Below are 14,156 nucleotides of genomic sequence, written 5' to 3' on the forward strand. Positions count from 1 at the left end.
AATTTTTCATTTTACTCCGAGTATTTCACTCATAAAAATTAGCATAAGAAATTAGCTCTTTTTCCTGAAACCATCTGCAAATTAGTGGCAACTGAGTTTAAGAAAAAGGACAGTAAATGTTATTATAATAAGATAGACTCCTTACTCTATCACACACAATAAATACACTGTCTGCCTCACTCCTCTACATGGTCATGGAACTCCTCGGTGACTTGCAATATCCTTATGTATGGCACGAGGTACTTTATCCCATATATCCTGTAACTAACTCCTTGATACTGTATCTGCAACTCCTTCAGAGCTTAATGTCTACCTCCGTCGAATGAGAACCTACAGGTTCAACCGTTAGTCTATTATTTAGGAGGAGGTTTTGGCAAGTTCTGTGGCATTTGCGAGCTAGGTTTTCCCTTGTTTGACGAGGCTGTATGGTTCCTTATGCACGGGGTTTGCTTTTGGAAGTTACTCTTCATGCCCTACACTTTAGTTAGTATTCCAAACATAGATTGTGTTACTTGCTGAAGATTAACAGTTTGTATGTTTGTTACAGCCTTTTGCAGGGTTTCTCAGCTGTTCAAATGGAGACTGCTAGATGGACAGAGACCATTTTACAGATAGCTCACACAAGTGAGAAGGGCATTACAAATCTGAGCGAGATTCACAGTGACTATCTTCTGTCTTGTGACTGAAGGCACATGTTCTGCATGTAAAGAAGCCGGGGGAAGTTATTGCAAGCTATAAGAACCACAGCAGCCTTAGAGTTTAAGTCTGTGTCTATCCTTCCCTTGTAAGTGTCCTGCAAGAACTGGTGATCTCCAAAGTGGATGGAGATTTTGCATCACAGACAGGTCTCTGTTAGTCGTGCCATCATCAACTGAAGCACTACCATATGTTATTTCCAGCAGTGAAAGGCTCGTTTGTGTGGCAGCTCTGATGAATGGGTGGAAGAGGTTTTTGAACTCTAAAAGTAGCACGCCAGAGAAAGTTTGTAGATTTGGCAGAGTTTCAGACAATTTATTTTAGGACGAAAGGGTCACACGTTTCATGAATAATAAATAAGTGTGGATAAAGCTCGGTGATGCTGGCTGAAAATCCATCCACAGCCTTCTAGGTTAAGTGGTGAAACATATAAAAATTTCTCAAGGAGCGTCTAGTGTTAAAATAGCGAAGGTTGTATAAGGTGGTAAAATAGTCTCAAGAAAGAAAGCATTTAGAGGAGGTTGACGAGATAAGACAGAGAGTGAAGGAGTTGGCTTTTTAGTAAAGACAGCAAAGGGTGCAAGAAAGGCTAAATGAGCAGAGATGGAAACATCCATCACGTTATTCTAAAGTATAAAGACACAGCAAACCTCTACATTTTGGACTGTGATTATACCCCAATCGCGTATAAAATAAGCATCAGTTCTTCGTGTGAATTTGAGACAGAGGAAGGAATGAAAAAGTTAACACCGATATAAACTGGAATAACCTTTACCATGGGTAAATGGAAAAGTAGTGGGTTTTGATCACACAATTAAAGGTTTTACACTTTGAAGAACACCACTTGGGGATCTACTTTTGAGCATAATTTTGAAGATTTTGCGGTTTCTGTGGAATTACCCACTCAGAATGTATGCCTACTTTTAACAGGTCAAATGTGAAAGAGTAAGAACTCAAACGTGCAGGTTTTCCATGCACCTTATGCCAAATTCAGGGGGAAATTCCAGTTCCTGCTTGAATGAAGATTATCTGGAAACTTGTAATGAGGGCCGAAAAAGAAAAAAGAGTAAGATGTGAGGGAACCATTAAGAGTGTTCGATTTGATCACCAATGAAAAATTCATTACTTTCTCAATGGGTGCCAGCTAGGCTAGTGGAATATGTAGTCGCATGAATGTGTAAAATACCCCCTAACAGATGTTGACAGGATTAGGCCAGCTACTCTGAAATCAGCTTTGGTGACTTGCAAGTATAACTTCAAGCTTGCAAAGTAATAGTCTAAATTATAAACTAGAAATATCGTTTGGCATTTGCTTTTCATAACAAGGCACTTACTGCATAGGTTTATTATTTTTGTAACTTTGTTTTGTTCTTTTCACATTTTTGTAGAAAACCTAAGTTTTTCTTTGTAATAAATGTACTCATGTGATCTCAGTAAAGGTATTTTTCTGTCCAGGCTTCAGTGAAAATCGCCTCAAATAATTGTCAACCAAAGACTAACACCCCTGCTTGAACTCCTATTCATATCTACATAGATCTGTATGGACAAACTCACTACATTGTGAGAACCTTTCAGAGACTTAAAGCAGAAACTAACAATTCTTTTACTGCATTTACAGGTAAAATGGATGTAAAGTCCATTAGCATGAGAGCCATGTAGCTATATGTTTAATATAGCCTTATAGCCCGCTGTAGCAGGCTGTACTGGCCATTAAATGCAAACTCCAACATTAAAGGCCTGAGCTAAACCCTTTAATGGCCGGTAATAGCCCACTATGGCAGGCTATTGGAACATACCACTCCTTGCGGGCAGAATGTCCGCATTAGAAAAACAAAGGCCTCTGAGCTTGAGGGAGTTGAAATCTTAGGCTCTGAAGCCTTTTGTTTAACCTCTGCTGTTGTGCTTCCTCAACAGCTAACAGCTACACGTCGGGCCACAGCTGGCTCTTAGCTGTTGGAACATTCACAGAGATATCTGTAAAAGGGGGCATAAGTCAGTCTCCCATTCTCCCTGGCCTCGGCTAGACTGCTTTTACTCATACAGCTGAGCAGCATTCCCCTCCTCCCTTCCAAGGTTCCAGTGACGATGTGAGTTACAGGAGGAGGAAAAGCTCCGGTCTGCCATGCAGCACAGCCTCTACCATTTGCTTTCCCCTGCCTATTCCATATATTTTGGAGAGGCAGGGGAAAAAAAAGAAAGGCAGAGTCTGTATTAGAACATTGAAATGTGAGCAGCAGGCATATACCAGTTTATATAGGTCACTGCTGCGCCATGGTCTTCAATGGAGCTCTCAACATTCCAATGTTCTAATATTTACAACAGTAAACGTCATTTTGCTAAAAAAAAAAAAAAAAAAAAAAAAAAACGGTAGGGTTAAGACTCCACAGCAGTCACTCATTGCCTTAAGACTGCTTAACAGTTCTCTTCTCTGGAATGTAAAAACCTTTGAACACAGTTTTAAGTTAAACAGCCAACAGACCTAGTTTGTGATAACTAGTTTTATGCAAGGACGTTTAGAAATATTGGACACAATTTTACTTGGTTGACCAACCTCTGCAAATTCATAGGCAGCCTCATCCACCAGCTCACTCTCGGACCACACTAACGTCCTTGGTCCAATCTTTCTGTAGGATAACAAAATACAATGATTTACAGTATACAATCAAACACACGTTAGAATGAAAATTATGTAGTGCTCTAAAAATCAGAAAAATGTACCAAAATCCGAAAAAAAAATAAAACCGAAAAAATGCTTCCCTGAACGCCTTCATATTTACAGGTCTCCAAAACATTAAATAAAATCTTGCTGCAATAGTGACCGCAGATAAAACATTCCAAAACAGAGTGCAATCTCTTACCATGCTAATTTTGTGTTGCACGGAAGAAAGAAAATTGCAGTCCTCTAAATGCTGCTTTGTTCGAAAAAAAGTCTGACTACCTGCAATATATGTTTACCAAGTACATGGTTCCTGTGTCCTGCTTGAGGCTTCATGTGATTCTTTAACAGGAGCAGAGTAGCTTTTTTTCCTCAAATACACATTGAGTTTTTCTGCTACATACCAAATAGGCAATATGTCAGCAATGGTAAATCATCAACACCCCTCTCAAATCCTGCCCCCCCCCACCCACTTCCATTATATTCATAATTGCCCACACTGTATATTGAAAAACTGTTATAGCATGGTATGGCCATTATTTCTCCACTATATGCTAAAATGAACAGGACTATCCATGGCTAGTTCTATTTCAATCAATCAGGAGATTTATAAAGCACTACAGCTACTCCAAGTGTCCAGGGGTTAAGTAACTGCAACAGTTCATCCTATTCACAAAGTACTTCCCCTCAAAAGTCCAGATTGAAAAGTCAAGTCTTCATTGCTTTCGTGAGGAGATTTTCCCCTGATAACTTGCAGCAATTAAGCGGGAGACGATTTCATGCCTGAGCCGCATAAGAAAACTACACCCCTGCCCTCCTTTTTTGTATGATCTCCGAAAGTGGAATTAGAGTGGCATCTGACGAAAGAGTGATCTAGTCGGTTGATAGTGCTGTAGCACGGTCAACAGATTTCCTTTCTAGTCTTGTGATAATAGTCTAGGTTTGATTCCTCCAGGATTTGTAGCACCCTCTGTCTTTTTAGGGAAGAGCAGAAGGAATCATTAAAGTTATTGTACAGATATTGCAGCATATTGGCTCAATTGTTCTCAAACATTCTTTCCCTCAAGCTTTCTCGGTCATCTTGTCCATACTCAACATCCACCAAATCTTAGGCATCATAGCATCCATGGCACTACCACAACCCCAATATTGCTTATTTCAATGTCAACAGTATACAAGAAAGAATTTGCCCTTCTGGGTGAACAAAGGACATACTTCCTCGTGTTGGCTTCCAAGCGGCATCACTTATGGGGAATTCTGCTATACCAGAGCCAGAAATTTCTACGATAGCCTTAAGCATGCTTTCCCAAAACAGACACATGACCACATTACATGCATTTGCATACCAATTATTCAACATCCCCGGCCCCCAGGTGCCACATTTGCCCCAGTTTAAGAGGTGTACTACAACAGTTCTCTCTCCAGCCCCCCGCCCCCCCATGGGTAGATCCACGAGTAGCCCTCATGTGTATATTGTACCACTGCTTGGCATTAAGAGCTAGCCAAAGTTCCTTTTCCCAGGCTATCTGAAATGGTAGCTTTCAAGGTTCCCTACTGGACACTAGGATGACGTGTGCGATATATATTTCTCATCATCGGTATCTGAACTTTGTGCCTCATCATTTTTAGCCAAATCGCATTTCGCTGCCTGCACTGAAGTGCCTAATTAACATAGGAGGTGGGAAGGGGATCGTGGGCACCCCTTAAAAAAAAAAGTGGGGGGGCTGCAATCACAGTCATCAACAGTGAGGGGGTTGCTGCTTGTGTCACTCTAATTTGAGGGTTTAGTACCCAGAGTTGTACTTTGGCAAATCTATTGCGCACCAACTTTGAAAACCTGAATTCTTCCCGCACCTGTTGAAAGAGCTTGATCATCCTGGCACTAAAAACATATCTGCGTTTTGAACTTCCTTCCACCCAGCTCCAGAAGCACCATCTTTCCCTGGTGTAAACTCTTTATTCCCCACAGTGGGGTGAGGGGAGAGGCATCACGCCCAACTGGGCCCCCACTGCAGCCCAAACCCTCCAGGTGGGATGTGACAGGTGAAATATACAGTAGTGGGTTTCTACACATCACGGATATCCACAATATTTCCCATAAATAGCCTCCCTCCAGTTTATGGTCTATTCTGAAGCAGGCTTTTTCCAGTTCCATCCTTGTCCACTCCAATGACATCTCAGGTAGGCTGTCTGGTAATAGCTAAGTAACTTGGGCTCTCCCAAACCTCCTTGCATAATGGTGAGAACACAGTGCTCGTGGATTAGCCTGTCTCTTTACACTTGTAGTCCTTTTAATATGGAGCACCATTCTTTGCAATATGGTTCAGCAATATGGTCATTGTAAGTGAGGCAATTCAAAGTAGCCAAGAACGCGTATTATTTTTCCGGCACAAAAGTTTAGCCTTCTGCACCTTAGTCAGACCCAACAGATGCAGCTCTGTGGTTACATCTATTGTTTTGGACAAGTCCATCCCTAAATTATAAGTGAGTTCTGTGCCCATTTCAATGGCTCTTGTACTGCCAGCTCCTGAGCAGTGTCTTTAGAAACAGATTGCCACTGCCTACTTTACTCAGGTGAATCTTAAAGCCTGGAATTCACTAGTCCACCCCCCCCATCCCCCCCGCCCCAATTCCCTCCCCTCCCGGGTTCTTCTATCACACCCTTACAGATGTTTTGGAGTACATTATGGCGAGCAAATTGTCATCAGCAAACCCGGACCTCCTTTACATAGGTATTATTTCTAATCCTTTGCACCAGGAGTTCTAAAGGTATGGCAAATAAAAGTGGTGAAAAGACATTCCAGTTAAGTTGCTCGATCGGAATCTCTCCACAGAAAGTGTTATTTAGCCACACTCTTGATGTGGGCTTCCAGTATTCGTCCATTGTTCATCTTGCCAGTCTCTTCAAGGCATAAATCGCATCCCAATCTAAAATGTCGAATGCTTTTTCAGCATCCAGGGAGACCAGCATTTTTTGAATCCCCTGAAGCTGCAGTGTGGCACTTTGGTCAAATGAGTATTAAGTAAGGATATAGGTGCAGGGAGGTCAGACCCCGCGGGCGTTGGGACAGATCCGGTGGGAAGGCAGCTGCTTACGATACTTGGGGGTTAACATTTACCATACCCAGACTGATTTGTTGGAGGGGGAATGTTGGCAGGGCCCTTCGCAGCTTGCGGAGTAGCATGGGGTTTTGGAGCACGCTCCCACTCTCGTTTGCCGGGAGGGTGGCGCTGTTGAAAATGGTGGCGTTGCCACGCCTCCTTTACTTTTTTCGCACCCTTCCTATATGGATCCCGGCGTAGTTTTTCGCGCGGCTACGAGCACTGTCTACGGGCTTCATTTGGGGCTCGGGAAGGAGGCGGGTGGCGCGGACCACGTTGCGGCGGCCGAGAGCGGAGGGGGGCCTGGCAGCCCCGGATTTTGAGTGGTACTACTTGGCGGCCCAGCTCCAATGGCTTACTCAGGCGGTGGCCAGGGAGTATAGGGGCCCAGGGGGCCCACAGGACAGGCTGATTCCGCGGCATGTGCTGGCCTTTATAGTCCTCCACCAGCGGTTAGACCGGACCCAGCTTACCCTGGAGGAACGTACCCTCCGGCTGTGCTGGAACAGGTGTCAGAGGAGGGCTGCCATAGTCCACCCCTATGCCCCGGAGATCCCCCTGGGGATGTGTACGGCGCTCCCGCATGGGGGAGATTGGTCTGGGCTAGCTGTTTGGGAGGAGCTGGGTGTGCAGATGGTAGGGGACTTATTCAGAGAGGGAGTGCTGTTGCCCTTCCAGGACTTGCAGGACTCTTATGGGCTCCCGCGGGGGGACTTTCTGCTCCATGCGGCCCTTGTGGTGAGCCTCCAGAAACATTGGAATATGGGGCTTTCGGAGCCGCAGACCGCCGCAGGTTGCCAGTATGTAGTGATGGCGGCGGGGACAACCAAGGCCATTACTTGCCTCTACCACCGCCTGTCGATGGAGGGCTTGCACCCGCTGGACGCCCTGAGGGAGAAGTGGGAAACGGACCTTGAGAAAGCGATCCCCAAGTCCACGTGGTCCACGCTGGTGCGGAGGGCCTGGAAGGGAACGAGGAATGCCCGGTTTCAGTTAGTCCAGTTTTTTGACGTTACACAGGGCGTATCTGACGCCGGCCAAGATCTTGCAATATTTCGGGGGGGTACACTCTCAGTGTCCGCGGTGTGGGTAGAGGGGGCGGACTTTCGACACATGTTTTGGTCCTGTACGCAGTTGGGCGCCTATTGGGTTGATGTTGTGGATTGTTTGAACCAGGTGACGGACCGCTCCATAGCCCCGGAAATGGGGGCTTGTTTGTTGCTTTGGTTTCCCCACACCCGCCGAGCAAGTTTTATGATATGGGGTTGATAATGGCCAAGAGGGAACTGACTATGCACTGGAAATCCCGGGGGGGGGGGGCCTAGCTTCTTGCAGTGGAGGGCGGCGTTTGCGCGATGGGCGGGGGCTGAGGGCACGCTCCGGGTGCAATTGGCCCTTCGGAGGGACGTTGAGAAGGCACTAGCGACGGCCCGAGCATGGGAAGCGTTGGCGGTGGAACTTCAGGGGGTGATGTCTGATGCTGGGGAAGGGGAGAGCACATCTGATAGGCAGGAGGTAGCGGGGAGTAGAAGGGGAATGGCGGTAGGCCCTGGATGCATGCACCTTGGGTCGGCATGAGGGCAGGCTCTGTTTGCTTAGGGAGAGGTTGGGCTCCTGTACATAATTTATTAGGGAGGAGGGGCACTTCAGAAGAGGGGTAGGTGACGGGGCACACTGACATGGGGTTGGGGGGGGGGGGGGGGGAAGGTGACTGTGTGGGAAGGATGTTCCTTCTCCTGGATACTTGGTATTGATGATAAATGTGCGGTACTCCTTGGACGGGTGGAGGTAGGGGGAATGGGTGTTGCAGTTGTTGATTTGGAAAACAATAAAAAACGTTTCAACAAAAAAAAGTAAGGATATGGGTGGATATGAGGCACAATTGGAAGCAGGCTTACATAGCTTCAAAATAAAAATAATATCACCAACTTATACAATGTTTGCATTACTTGCCCCTTTGGCAGATTTTCAGGTTCACCTGGTGCATTAATGGCATCGTACTAGCAAATAGTTTATAAAATATCAGTAAGGCATCAGGCCTAAGCACTGGATACTTGACTACTACTTATAGCCTTCAACATTTCTTATTGGACTTTCAGTGGCTTTTCACGTTCCTCCTTGACTGTTTGTGGAATATTTGGAAGGCATGACTGCAATGATTTGCCCTACCAGTCTTTTTTTGGAGAGGGGGCGGGGGGGTGTCAGGTTTTTGGCATAGTGTGGCATAGTAATAAAACAAACTGGGCTACTACACTCTACACTGGCCCTCACCTTTGCCTCAATCTACACAGTCTCAGGGGGACTGCAGGGCCAAGTGCTCTGTAGCAATCGTTGGAGCACTGCAGCATGTTGAACATAACTTGCCCAGATGTGCATCTCGCCCTCCCCTCCCCCTTCCACCATCCCATGCAGACTGGCTCAATTCTTAAATATTCTGGGCGCCCAGTTCCCGCGTTCACCTGGCAGGCTCTGTTTTAGTGCAGTCTTCCAGTCCTCATGCGGCTGTCATTCAGCTCTACAGGTGTTACCAGCCATGGTACTTTTCCCTTGATCAGTCCTGCACATGAGGCGGCGTTACCATAATTTAACCAAGCCACAAACTACGGGCTGGAGCCCCTAGCCGATATCAGCATCTAGACCCTAGGGCGACACCAATCATTAGCTCTGTTTCACTGCCACTTTGACCGGATCTATAGCATCAATTATTCTGCAGCTGCATGACTTACATTGTGGCTGCCATTTTGGAAATTCACACCAGTCACTGCCATATATTCTCCTGGCGCCACTGGGCATTGCAACCCCATGCATCGCCAAGATCGGGGCTCCGCTTCACCTCAGATGCCTAAATCAACTGTCCATCAGCTGCAAGGTGCAGTGGGAGGTCCAGCTAGGCCTCAGAGCGTAGAGGAGTATCAGTCACATTCCCCGCCACCTCAAGTTTAATCTTCGATGACAAAGTTACGCAGGAAGTTGCACAGCTTTAAATTATAAACTTATCCTGATCTTTGCTAGAACCTTGTGAAACAAAAGATGCACAACAGAAAAGAGTCCAGCACAAAGTTCACTTTCATACTTCTGGGAGACGAAGAAGAAATCCAAGACAAAAGGTGGTGTAATTTACAATAGAACCATTCAGATGCTTTACACTGTCCCTTTACGAAGTTCAACCATACCAGTTTGTCACTTGATTTGGGGCCCAGTACATAGACCTGGTAGGTAGTAAATGGTTACCAATGTGAAAATAGTTAAGCAAAATGCAAATTGTCTGCTACAGGATTTGTGAATTGGCACATAAAGAACCAGATGAGACCCTCCAAAAACCGAATAAAAGTGGAGAAGGCAATGGACGTAGGCAACACAAAAAAAATTAAAATAAAAAATGCACCAAAATGATCATCAAAAGGAAGAAAAATCTAAATTTTTCCTGAAACACCAGGAAAAACTAAAATAGGCTTTGACAGACCGATTTGAAAAAGATCTTGAATTAGCTCCGACTCATTTCAGCCTTGAAGGAGTTAGACACTTCTACCATCTCAGCATCCGAGAAAGATGGTACAACTGCAGTCCCGCTTTCAGAGAGGCAGGTTCTGAGCCTCTCAGAATTAAAAATTAAGAGGTAGCCAATATTTACACATGAGGTCAATGCAATTGCTGGAGAATGTGTCTTGAATCCACCCTCATGCTGCAGTAGCTATGTTAGAAGCCATTTTTCATATAACATGCAATCACTGTAGCGAGCTTTTGATCAAAGCCATTTACAATTCATTGCAAAAAGAAATTAAGTTTGGTGCCAATTATAGCACAAGTTTCTGGAGCAAGATGTTTACAAGACGGGCGTAGGCCAACCATTATGAACAGCTTTATATTTGTAGACCAAGCAGATACCATTCATTTTCTCCTCTAATGAAAGCTGAGATTCTAGAATGATTCCTAGAGTTTTTACCTAGGCAAAGGTAGAACAGTCCAGCTGTCGGATAGGAATCGAAGGTCTGAGAGCCCTAGGAACAACTAATTTATTGGAGTCGAGGGCAAACTCTGCATGCGCTTAGTTGAGTCACACACATGGACTTCATCCAGATTTGTGATGTTAGGACAGATCTTTTCTAACTGGCTCACACAAGCATAAATGGCCCTGCAGATAATCGGAGTGTTGTCTCAGTCATTTTTATGGTAGCTCTAGACATTAACCTTAAAACAAAGGTGGCGACTCCACAAGCAATCAGAAACATTCTGATTCAACACCCTCCATGGCAATGCATCTAATTCAGATGAATAAAAAATAATCCACCCAGTCTGTAGTGCTACTCAAGGCCCAATCTACTTGCAAAAACAGACTGGTGAGGTCAAGGGAGTCAAAGGCTGCAGGTTGGTTGAGTAGTGCAGTTTCTCCCAAACTTAAACACTCCATAATTTTACCTTGTACTTTAACAATGTCAGGTCTCCATGAACTAGGCAGGATGTTATCCCGAAAGCAGGTCTATAATCCACCTGATTGCCATACATAACTGCAACTCTGTGGTGGGGACCGTCTTGGCAATTTCAACAGCAAAGCTATGTTAGCTACCTGACGGTAGATGGTGAAATTAGATTATCAAAAGATGAGATTTAATTGAGAAATATTCCAGGCTGCTTTACTTGGGTGGTGGCACGATGAAATCAAGCATTACCAATAAAGTTAGTATGGGTATCACGTCAACAAGTTCTCTAATGCGAAATGAAAAATGTTGAGCAAACAAAACAAGTTTGACAAATCATCTATTTATACTTTGATACAATCACAGGTTATTTTGACACAATTAAAAACTAAAAGATTAATTTATATATGATGAGACTAATCCTTTAATGTTCAAAATACTGGTTTGACTTCTGCTCGCTGTTACTTTGAGGGGTACGGGTAATTTTAACACCAGTTCAGATCCTCATGCTATTGTACTACCCAGTGCAAGATACAACATAGTTAGATGTGACTATTTAACATTCACAAAAATAATTAATGGCAAAGCCATGGGTTGTAACCACAATACAAGCATCTGTAGTACACAGGTTATTTTAGAAGGATATCCTGCGAGTGGGAGGCAATTCAGCAGTTAACATATGGCAATTGTGTAATCTGAAAGGTAAATCAAAATGAGCATGAAATTACTAACCTGCTTTCCAAAGCCCCAACAACCAAAGCAATCAAGTAGCAGGGTATAGGGATCTAGAAAGACAGAAAAGCACAAAGTTGCAACAGAATAGGACATTAAGATGTAAAAAAAAAAAAAAAAAAAAAAAAAAAGTCATCTAGGATTAGACACTTTGGCTATTAAACACTGTTTTTAAATCAGATCATCTGAATCTTTAAAACGTGATTGTGTATAACATTCTGTGTGTTGTGAGATGGGCATCTATTTGAGTGAACTAAGTAGGCATTGGTATGCAGGAAACAATCACAGGAAACATTTGCAGAGTCACAGATCCCTTAATTATGGCTGTGGAGAAACAGTCCAGGTGCAATTAATTCTGCTCAACATGTTAACTGCGGACCCTACACAGTCACCAACTTACGCGTGTCCCTCCCAAACGCTTACTGCCTTTAGGAGTAGACTGCTTTTTGAAACAGTCTCTTGCCTGTCTACCACTTTTACGTAATCCATTTGGTCAAATTTAGCAGTTGGATTTTTCCCTTTAGAGCATCTGATCATGGCAATGACTGGATTTACATTTCCATGATGTGAAGGCATGGTAACCTTACCACAAACTTCTGCTTTCTGCCGCCACAGTTTCCGACCCATTCCAACAGCACACTTCCCTCCAACTAATTTCTAAAACATGGTGTGTTCGACTATACACAAGCTTTGCTGCTTTTTGAAAAACAGATGGTAGGGTTTTTGCTTGTGTGTCCTAAACAGAATAAAGAAACGTTTGCAGAGATAGACCAATTGAATGAGCTCGAGAGGGTCATCTGAAATTGTCCAATTACTGAAAGGTCCATAGAGCGGCATGACCACCACCCAAAACAAGACGAGTGTCACCAAGGACCAGATGATTAACTCGGCTGAAAAAGACTTCTCCCATTTCAAGCTTCAGATTCGCCTGCGTCAGACACTTCAGTGAATTTGTTAGGTCGATTCACAACGAGGGTTCAAAGGGAGGTTTCAGGACACCTTTTAAGTGGACAATTGTTTGTCAATCATGAGATATATAGAAATCCATAGCCCACCTCAACACTGCTACAATGTAAACTGTCTGATAACATATATATATATATATATATATATACACACATACACACACACACACATATATACACATGTGTGTGAAATCCATGAAAACAGTCCCTGCATATTTAGCCAATGTGTTCACCTCTAAATCTCTTGCTCTTGATGCATTATCATAAGGTTTACCCTGTTCTTTCTAGCCACTGTTCGCCACCTAGTGTTAGTTGGATATGGTTTTCTGGATTCCTGGCAATTTGGATCAATGCAGTTTCAAAGTTTATTCTAAATAATGTGCTCTTCTCCCAGGTTTAGCTTGCGCGTGCTTTTTAAGCTTTGAAGATAAAACAAAATAGCAGACAGTCATATAAAACACTGTACACATATTCAAGAATGGGCAATAGGCAGGGGCATAATTATGCAGCGGAGTTCATCAGCTATGTTGGAATACCCACAATGCGTTCGGAATGAACGCCATAATGCCAGCACACATTTTGAAAATATACCAAAGATGGGCACCGTAATGCTGGATTTAGCATGAATTGTTACAAAAAACAATAAATCAATGGACACCTTTTTGCCTTTACCACCACCATCATGACACCTAGTTAACGTCGATTTTGCTAATAATGTCGACAATATGTCAAGAACGAGCCACAATTAAAATGTTTAGCCAGAATTGTAGCAATAAAATGCACAAAATATGTGAAGGTTACCATTATGCCAGGGAGAATTTCCACAATATATCAAGGATTGGCCACTATTGCATCAGGGACAGGCACCATAAGGCCAGGGTGAAACTGTCCGAGACCCAATCCCCACCTGAAACAAACCGCTGCATAGACACAACCCGGTTCGGGCCCTCAGCACAGGGACAGCCCTTCAGCTAGGTTCCTGGATAAGGTGACAGAGGTCATTCCTCTCCACCTATGGCAGACACCCAAGCAGTCTCCGCTTCTAAGCCGCGGAGACTGGGGTGTGGGGGGAGGTCTTTGCCTGTGAGAGGGCCCGCACATTCTCCTTCCTTCAATCATGTAAAACTATTTCGATTTTCACAAGCATGCTGCATGTTAAAGGGCTATTGCCCAACTACTCTTCAGACACATGCAATGCACATGTTCGAGGTGGACCATAGCTAAGAGGCTGGCCCAAGCGGAGGCTCATACCTTCATTAGGGAGGATATCAAAACTCTACAATATGTAATCTGAAATAGATGCCATTCAAGATTATTTTCAATCATTTTAATACATTTTATTTCAATAAAGTCTTGTTCTGGGATGGCAGTTCTGCATCCCAGTTGTTTGAGTCATGAAACAATGCAGTAACTCGTACATGTATTCTAATTGTCAGTGCTTTTCAAGTGATCCTGTAAAAGTATCTATCAATCGGTATCGAAAAAGCAAAATAAATACAACTTTAAAGAAAATAAACACTCACTTGTGAGCTGTTTTACTCTAGCCTCAAGGTTTTCTATAATCATTAGTAAATGCATTGTTTGCTATTT

General features: G+C 43.8%; 1 protein-coding gene across 3 annotated transcripts in view; it reads right to left on the minus strand.

The window, feature by feature from the left end:
- The window catches only part of LTA4H (leukotriene A4 hydrolase), a 322,194-nt gene that overhangs the window by 189,348 nt on the left and 118,690 nt on the right, over window positions 1-14,156 (minus strand). For all 3 annotated transcript variants that reach the window (XM_085653897.1, XM_085653898.1, XM_085653896.1), the window contains exons 6-7: window positions 11,602-11,654; window positions 3,248-3,320 (exon numbers count right to left, since the gene is read on the minus strand). In XM_085653897.1, coding sequence (XP_085510023.1) covers window positions 3,248-3,320; window positions 11,602-11,654 — 126 coding nt within the window. The remainder of the gene's footprint in view (window positions 1-3,247; window positions 3,321-11,601; window positions 11,655-14,156) is intronic.

Source organism: Triturus cristatus, chromosome 4_1 (assembly GCF_964204655.1).
Source record: "Triturus cristatus chromosome 4_1, aTriCri1.1, whole genome shotgun sequence".
In the NCBI taxonomy this organism is placed as follows: domain Eukaryota; kingdom Metazoa; phylum Chordata; class Amphibia; order Caudata; family Salamandridae; genus Triturus; species Triturus cristatus.